Source organism: Prionailurus bengalensis, chromosome A1, assembly GCF_016509475.1.
Source record: "Prionailurus bengalensis isolate Pbe53 chromosome A1, Fcat_Pben_1.1_paternal_pri, whole genome shotgun sequence".
Classification (NCBI taxonomy): domain Eukaryota; kingdom Metazoa; phylum Chordata; class Mammalia; order Carnivora; family Felidae; genus Prionailurus; species Prionailurus bengalensis.
The window spans coordinates 212,235,832-212,244,873 of NC_057343.1; the positions used below are offsets into that span (position 1 = coordinate 212,235,832).

At 44.6% G+C, this 9,042-nt stretch overlaps 1 protein-coding gene across 1 annotated transcript in view; it reads right to left on the reverse strand.

Annotated features, from left to right (window-relative positions):
- The window catches only part of LOC122494681 (sperm flagellar protein 2-like), a 189,668-nt gene extending 181,782 nt beyond the window's left edge, over nucleotides 1–7,886 (reverse strand). Inside the window, exon 1 of the mRNA XM_043600038.1 lies at nucleotides 7,734–7,886. Coding sequence (XP_043455973.1) covers nucleotides 7,734–7,791 — 58 coding nt within the window. The 5' untranslated portion in view covers nucleotides 7,792–7,886. The remainder of the gene's footprint in view (nucleotides 1–7,733) is intronic.
- Between the last annotated feature and the right edge of the window lie 1,156 nt (nucleotides 7,887–9,042).

The following is a 9,042-nucleotide window of genomic DNA, read 5'->3' on the forward strand; positions in this document are numbered from 1 at the left end:
CTCTTTAGGCTTCAGTTAGCGGTTAGGATCAAGAAATAAACACGTATTCCTAATGAATGGGATGCGGAAAACTGCAGCTGTCTCGCTAACAACTTCAGGGAAGCAGACATCAGGAATTTTCCATTCATAGTTTATGTTGCTAACATGCTCCCTTAAAATCCCTCCCATCTTTTCACCTTCACAGAAAGAAGTAATTCTTCCTTTCCCTCTCAAAGCCCAAATTCCAAAACGGATTACAATTACAACTACTACAAGTTGCGGCAAGATGGCGGCTTAGGAGGACGCTGGGCTCACCGCACGTCCTGCTGATCACTTAGATTCCATCTACACCTGCCTAAATAACCCAGAAAACCGCCAGAGGATTAGCAGAACAGAGTCGCCGGAGCCAAACGCAGACGAGAGGCCCACGGAAGAGGGTAGGAAGGGCGGCGAGGCGGTGCGCGCTCCACGGACTGGTGGGAGGGAGCCGGGGCGGAGGGGCGGCTCGCCGGCCAAGCAGAGCCCCCGAGTCGGGCTTGCAAAAGCGGAGGGGCCGGGCGGACTGTGTTCCGACAGCAAGCGCGACTTAGCGTCTGGGAGGTCATAAGTTAACAGCTCTGCTCGGAAAGCGGGAAGGCTGGAGGACAAAGGGAGGGAGAGCCGCTGAGCCCCCTGACAACAGAGCTCAGTTTGGTGGGGAACAAAGGCGCTCGCCAGCGCCATCTCCCCCGCCCATCCCCCAGCCGAAATCCCAAAGGGAACCGGTTCCTGCCAGGGAACTTGCTCGCTCCCCGCAAACACCCAACTCTGCGCTTCTGCGGAGCCAAACCTCCGGCAGCGGATCTGACTCCCTCCCGCTGCCACAGGGCCCCTCCTGAAGTGGATCACCTAAGGAGAAGTGATCTAAGCCTGCCCCTCCTGCCCCCGAGCACCTTGCCTACCCACCCCAGCTAACACGCCAGATCCCCAGCATCACAAGCCTGGCAGGGTGCAAGTAGCCCAGACGAGCCACACCACCCCACAGTGAATCCCGCCCCTAGGAGAGGGGAAGAGAAAGCACACACCAGTCTGACTGTGGCCCCAGCGGTGGGCTGGGGGCAGACATCAGGTCTGACTGCGGCCCCGCCCACCAACTCCAGGTATACACCACAGCACAGGGGAAGTGCCCTGCAGGTCCGCACCACTCCAGGGACTATCCAAAATGACCAAGCGGAAGAACTCCCCTCAGAAGAATCTCCAGGAAATAACAACAGCTAATGAGCTGATCAAAAAGGATTTAAATAATATAACAGAAAGTGAATTTAGAATAATAGTCATAAAATTAATCGCTGGGCTTGAAAACAGTATACAGGACAGCAGAGAATCTCTTGCTACAGAGATCAAGGGACTAAGGAACAGTCACGAGGAGCTGAAAAACACTTTAAACGAAATGCATAACAAAATGGAAACCACCACAGCTCGGCTTGAAGAGGCAGAGGAGAGAATAGGTGAACTAGAAGATAAAGTTATGGAAAAAGAGGAAGCTGAGAAAAAGAGAGATAAAAAAATCCAGGAGTATGAGGGGAAAATTAGAGAATTAAGTGATACACTAAAAAGAAATAATATACGCATAATTGGTATCCCAGAGGAGGAAGAGAGAGGAAAAGGTGCTGAAGGGGTACTTGAAGAAATCATAGCTGAGAACTTCCCTGAACTGGGGAAGGAAAAAGGCATTGAAATCCAAGAGGCACAGAGAACTCCCTTCAGACGTAACTTGAATCGATCTTCTGCACGACATATCATAGTGAAACTGGCAAAATACAAGGATAAAGAGAAAATTCTGAAAGCAGCAAGGGGTAAACGTGCCCTCACATATAAAGGGAGACCTATAAGACTCGTGACTGATCTCTCTTTTGAAACTTGGCAGGCCAGAAAGAATTGGCAAGAGATTTTCAGGGTGCTAGACAGAAAAAATATGCAGCCGAGAATCCTTTATCCAGCAAGTCTGTCATTTAGAATAGAAGGAGAGATAAAGGTCTTCCCAAACAAACAAAAACTGAAGGAATTTGTCACCACTAAACCAGCCCTACAAGAGATCCTAAGGGGGACCCTGTGAGACAAAGTCCCAGAGACATCACTATAAGCATAAAACATACAGACATCACAATGACTCTAAACCCATATCTTTCTATAATAACACTGAATGTAAATGGATTAAATGCGCCAACCAAAAGACATAGGGTATCAGAATGGATAAAAAAACAAGACCCATCTATTTGCTGTCTACAAGAGACTCATTTTAGACCTGAGGACACCTTTAGATTGAGAGTGAGGGGATGGAGAACTATTTATCATGCGACTGGAAGCCAAAAGAAAGCTGGAGTAGCCATACTTATATCAGACAAACTAGACTTTAAATTAAAGGCGGTAACAAGAGATGAAGAAGGACATTATATAATAGTTACAGGGTCTATCCATCAGGAAGAGCTAACAATTATCAATGTCTATGCACCGAATACCGGAGCCCCCAAATATATAAAACAATTACTCATAAACATAAGCAACCTTATTGATAAGAATGTGGTAATTGCAGGGGACTTTAATACACCACTTACAGAAATGGATAGATCATCTAGACACACAGTCAATAAAGAAACAAGGGTCCTGAATGAGACATTGGATCAGATGGACTTGACAGATCTATTTAGAACTCTGCATCCCAAAGCAACAGAATATACTTTCTTCTCGAGTGCACATGGAACATTCTCCAAGATAGATCATATACTGGGTCACAAAACAGCCCTCCATAAGTTTACAAGAATTGAAATTATACCATGCTTACTTTCAGACCACAATGCCATGAAGCTTGAAATCAACCACAGAAAAAAGTCTGGAAAACCTCCAAAAGCATGGAGGTTAAAGAACACCCTACTAACGAATGAGTGGGTCAACCAGGCAATTAGAGAAGAAATTAAAAAATATATGGAAACAAACGAAAATGAAAATACAACAATCCAAACGCTTTGGGACGCAGCAAAGGCAGTCCTGAGAGGAAAATACATTGCAATCCAGGCCTATCTCAAGAAACAAGAAAAATCCCAAATACAAAATCTAACAGCACACCTAAAGGAACTAGAAGCAGAACAGCAAAGGCAGCCTAAGCCCAGCAGAAGAAGAGAAATAATAAAGATCAGAGCAGAAATAAACAATATAGAAACTAAAAAAACTGTAGAGCAGATCAACGAAACCAAGAGTTGGTTTTTTGAAAAAATAAACAAAATTGACAAACCTCTAGCCAGGCTTCTCAAAAAGAAAAGGGAGATGACCCAAATAGATAAAATCATGAATGAAAATGGAATTATTACAACCAATCCCTCAGAGATACAAACAATTATCAGGGAATACTATGAAAACTTATATGCCAACAAATTGGACAACCTGGAAGAAATGGACGAATTCCTGAACACCCACACGCTTCCAAAACTCAATCAGGAGGAAATAGAAAGCTTGAACAGACCCATAACCAGCGAAGAAATTGAATCGGTTATCAAAAATCTCCCAACAAATAAGAGTCCAGGACCAGATGGCTTCCCAGGGGAGTTCTACCAGACGTTTAAAGCAGAGATAATACCTATCCTTCTCAAGCTATTCCAAGAAATAGAAAGGGAAGGAAAACTTCCAGACTCATTCTATGAAGCCAGTATTACTTTGATTCCTAAACCAGACAGAGACCCAGTAAAAAAAGAGAACTACAGGCCAATATCCCTGATGAATATGGATGCAAAAATTCTCAATAAGATACTAGCAAATCGAATTCAACGGCATATAAAAAGAATGATTCACCATGATCAAGTGGGATTCATTCCTGGGATGCAGGGCTGGTTCAACATTCGCAAATCAATCAACGTGATACATCACATTAACAAAAAAAGAGAGAAGAACCATATGATCCTGTCAATCGATGCAGAAAAGGCCTTCGACAATCCAGCACCCTTTCTTAATAAAAACCCTTGAGAAAGTCGGGATAGAAGGAACATACTTAAAGATCATAAAAGCCATTTATGAAAAGCCCACAGCTAACATCATCCTCAATGGGGAAAAACTGAAAGCTTTTTCCCTGAGATCAGGAACACGACAAGGATGCCCACTCTCACCGCTGCTGTTCAACATAGTGCTGGAAGTTCTAGCATCAGCAATCAGACAACAAAAGGAAATCAAAGGCATCAAAATTGGCAAAGATGAAGTCAAGCTTTCGCTTTTTGCAGATGACATGATATTATACATGGAAAATCCGATAGACTCCACCAAAAGTCTGCTAGAACTGATACAGGAATTCAGCAAAGTTGCAGGATACAAAATCAATGTACAGAAATCAGTTGCATTCTTATACACTAACAACGAAGCAACAGAAAGACAAATAAAGAAACTGATCCCATTCACAATTGCACCAAGAAGCATAAAATACCTAGGAATAAATCTAACCAAAGATGTAAAGGATCTGTATGCTGAAAACTACACAAAGCTTATGAAGGAAATTGAAGAAGATTTAAAGAAATGGAAAGACATTCCCTGCTCATGGATTGGAAAAATAAATATTGTCAAAATGTCAATACTACCCAAAGCTATCTATACATTCAATGCAATCCCAATCAAAATTGCACCAGCATTCTTCTCGAAACTAGAACAAGCCATCCTAAAATTCATATGGAACCACAAAAGGCCCCGAATAGCCAAAGGAATTTTGAAGAAGAAGACCAAAGCAGGAGGCATCACAATCCCAGACTTTAGCCTCTACTACAAAGCTGTCATCATCAAGACAGCATGGTATTGGCACCAAAACAGACACATAGACCAATGGAATAGAATAGAAACCCCAGAACTAGACCCACAAATGTATGGCCAACTCATCTTTGACAAAGCAGGAAAGAACATCCAATGGAAAAAAGACAGCCTCTTTAACAAATGGTGCTGGGAGAACTGGACAGCAACATGCAGAAGGTTGAAACTAGACCACTTTCTCACACCATTCACAAAAATAAACTCAAAATGGATAAAGGACCTAAATGTGAGACAGGAAACCATCAAAACCTTAGAGGAGAAAGCAGGAAAAGACCTCTCTGACCTCAGCCGTAGCAATCTCTTACTCGACACATCCCCAAAGGCAAGTGAATTAAAAGCAAAAGTGAATTACTGGGACCTTATGAAGATAAAAAGCTTCTGCACAGCAAAGGAAACAACCAACAAAACTAAAAGGCAACCAACGGAATGGGAAAAGATATTCGCAAATGACATATCGGACAAAGGGCTAGTATCCAAAATCTATAAAGAGCTCACCAAACTCCACACCCAAAAAACAAATAACCCAGTGAAGAAATGGGCAAAAAACATGAATAGACACTTCTCTAAAGAAGACATCCGGATGGCCAACAGGCACATGAAAAGATGTTCAGCGTCGCTCCTTATCAGGGAAATACAAATCAAAACCACACTCAGGTATCACCTCACGCCAGTCAGAGTGGCCAAAATGAACAACTCAGGAGACTATAGATGCTGGAGAGGATGTGGAGAAACGGGAACCCTCTTGCACTGTTGGTGGGAATGCAAATTGGTGCAGCCGCTCTGGAAAGCAGTGTGGAGGTTCCTCAGAAAATTACAAATAGACCTACCCTATGACCCAGCAATAGCACTGCTAGGAATTTATCCAAGGGATACAGGAGCACTGATGCATAGGGCCACTTGTACCCCAATGTTCATAGCAGCACTCTCAACAATAGCCAAATTATGGAAAGAGCCTAAATGTCCATCAACTGATGAATGGATAAAGAAATTGTGGTTTATATACACAATGGAATATTACATGGCAATGAGAAAAAATGAAATATGGCCTTTTGTAGCAACGTGGATGGAACTGGAGAGTGTGATGCTAAGTGAAATAAGCCATACAGAGAAAGACAGATACCATATGGTCTCACTCTTATGTGGATCCTGAGAAACTTAACAGGAACCCATGGGGGAGGGGAAGGAAAAAAAAAAAAAAGAGGTTAGAATGGGAGAGAGCCAAAGCATAAGAGACTGTTAAAAACTGAGAACAAACTGAGGGTTGATGGGGGGTGGGAGGGAGGAGAGGGTGGGTGATGGGTATTGAGGAGGGCACCTTTTGGGATGAGCACTGGGTGTTGTATGGAAACCAATTTGTCAATAAATTTCAGGAAAAAAAACAAAAAAAACAAAAAAAAAACAAAAGCCTACAGCATAAGTTGAAAAGCAACTTAAAATTTATCAACGACAATAAAATGTTCTTTACAAAAAAAAAAAAAAAAAAAAACAATTACAACTACTACAATTATAATGGCATACTACTATTACTATGTTTATTAATTTTACTTACTTTCCTCAAAAGTGTTTCAACATGCAAGAGTCCTGGGGATTTGAGCAACGGGTGTGCGTTTTACAACTCAAGTAAATGAACCAAATTAAATTCAGCAATCTGTGGCTGCTTTTCTGTGGAAGAGTATAACTTAAGGGAATTATAATGCAATTTGGCTCCCATGGTAAGAAAGGAATACGAAAACTGCTAAGCATTGTCCTGAGATCAGCAGCACATTTTAGGTGCGAAACAGGGACAAAATGGGACGGATGATCATAGAATCCTGGGAAAGAACTGATCGCAGTTCCCAGGGAGTATGTGGGTCTTGGTTCAGCAAAGAAAGAGTCTAGGGTTTAAGCTTCAAGAAATGCAACCGGAAGTGCACCAATGGTAAAGAGCCTAAGGCTGATAATAAATGTTCTGTTGCGGCAGAAACACTCCTGATCTAGCAAATTCCACGGCTGACCTAAGGTCGGGTTGGCACTATTGCCCTTCTGGTAGCAACGCGGCATTGTGCGAGGGCGCCGCTGTGAAAACAGACGGAAACGATTTGGGCTGAAAACCTCTTGCCTAGAGCAAAAACCATACCAGCTGGAAAACAAAGTGCTGAAGAAACAACAGAAAGAAGCGGAGGTGGAGCATAGCCGCTATGTCGGAATTCCGCGGCTGTCCTAGAAATTGCCTGCATGTACAAGTGCCTCTGTTGGTGTGGGAGTTAGAAATTTTGGATGGCAACTTCATGGCTGGGATAAAAACAGTTTAGTGGGTAAAGTCAGCTTTAGTCAAGAGTGAAGAGTGGTCAGAAATAGCTAATGTGTGTAACTGTTGAGCTAAAACTGCTACAGCTGGTAAATGTTTACATGGTCTGCATTAACTCTTTTCGCACAGCCCCCCCTCCTGCTAGGTAGTTGGGTAAGGAAAGTATTGTCGGATTTTACACTGGAGGAAACACTCAGAAAAGGCTTTGGAACTTGTCCAGGGGCACACATCTAGTACAGCCCTAGCTGGCCTGAAGGCTTCCTTATTTCATTGGCTTGCCAGCACATGAGTCTAAGGATTCGAAGGGAGTAATGTCCGGGCCAGACTGTAGAGTTCAGCAAATTCTTCTCTTCATAGGAACAAAGGAGACCTCCAAAAACTGTGCTTAGAAGGGCACAGTAGGTTACAAACTGTGGGGTCGGGCCCACCATGACGATGGGTAACTCGGGAGCTGCAGAATGGGAATGGGAGAAGCTCAAGTGAGCTGGACTGGGGCCATAGGACCCGCCAGGGGTGCTGCTGGGGGCCCCGCAGGCGCCTGGACTCCGCAGCTCGCGCCTTCCCCGCCACCTTCCATCAGCACGCCGAGCTCGGGGCCCTTAGCCCCCCGCTGGCCCCTAGCCCGCTCTCCCCGGGCTGTGTCACTCACTCACGGTCTGGGACACCTTCAACTCTTGGTTGAGCCACTGGCACAGGATCTCCGACATGGCTCGGCCTGCGCCTCTTAACAACACGCAAGGGTAGGAACGCGCGGGAAATCCAGGCTCCGGCCCCGCGTCCTCTTGTTGCCACGGGCAACTCGTTGCTAAGGAAGCGTATCCAGGTCGGAGCTTGGGCAAAGGCTGGGGCAAGAGGGGCGCCAGAGTCCAGCCGCGCAGGACGGAAAACCGTGGCCCGCCCCCTGCCGGCGAGTAAGGCCGGGACGCACGCAGGCGCCGGGGGCTCTGCGGTGGCGGTGGCAGACACGGCGGGGGTCCTGGGAGAGGGGCTGAGCGGTGGGAGAGGAATGGGTGGGCAGAGGGAGCGACGCAGGAGGTCATGGCCTGAGCGAGGGCTTCTTGGACGAGCAGAAAGAGTCTTGACTGAAGGGGAATTACTTTTCTTCTAAATTGTCTTTTAAAAAAACCTATAGAAGCTCTTGCTCTAATGACAGCCATTTATTCATTGACTTACAAATTGCTAGGTTTAATGCCTAGCTATATTGTGTGGTTACCCTGGCAAGAACAGAATGTGTCTTATGCATGGTTTGGTCCCAGAGCTGTTACCAGGCCTAACACCCAGCAATCCTTAGGTAATTTTTGTTGTTAGCAGACCAACAATTAGGGTAATTCCTATCTCTGTGTTGTTTTCAGAGGTGAATATTTAATGAGCTTGTTTTCTGGTCAGTTTTGCCTTCCAGGTAATTATTTTACAATTGTATTTTGACAAAGACTCTTCCGTTGAGCAAACCTGAGTCAGGTTCCTCTGAATTCTCTTCTCCCAGAGGCACAGAACTTGAGTTCCTTCCTTAGCCCCTTATCCAGTTTTGGCAAGAATCCTGCTGGGTCTGTTTAGGGAAAATCCCTCACCCTTTATATCTGATCAAATTCTGGATTCCTCACCTTTGATATCTCCTACCCCTTGGCTGGCCTTCTGCAAGAATCCTTCAAGTCAGTTTAGCCAGAAACCCCTGTCCCTGATGTTTCCTCTTAAAATTTTTCCATCTACAGACCCTAACTCTGCTGCTCAGCTGTAAATTCCCACCTTTCCTTGTTGTGTTCACAGTGGTGCCCAACTCTCTCCCCTGCCTGTAAAACCCGATCGCAATGGTTGCTTGAATAAAGTCTTCTTTACTGTCTTTAACAAAGGTGAGAAAATTTTTCCTTTAATGACTTATTTATTTTTGAGAGTGAGAGAGAGCAAGTAGAGGAGGGAGAGAGAGAGAGAGAGAGAGAGAGAGAGAGAATCCCAAGCAGGCT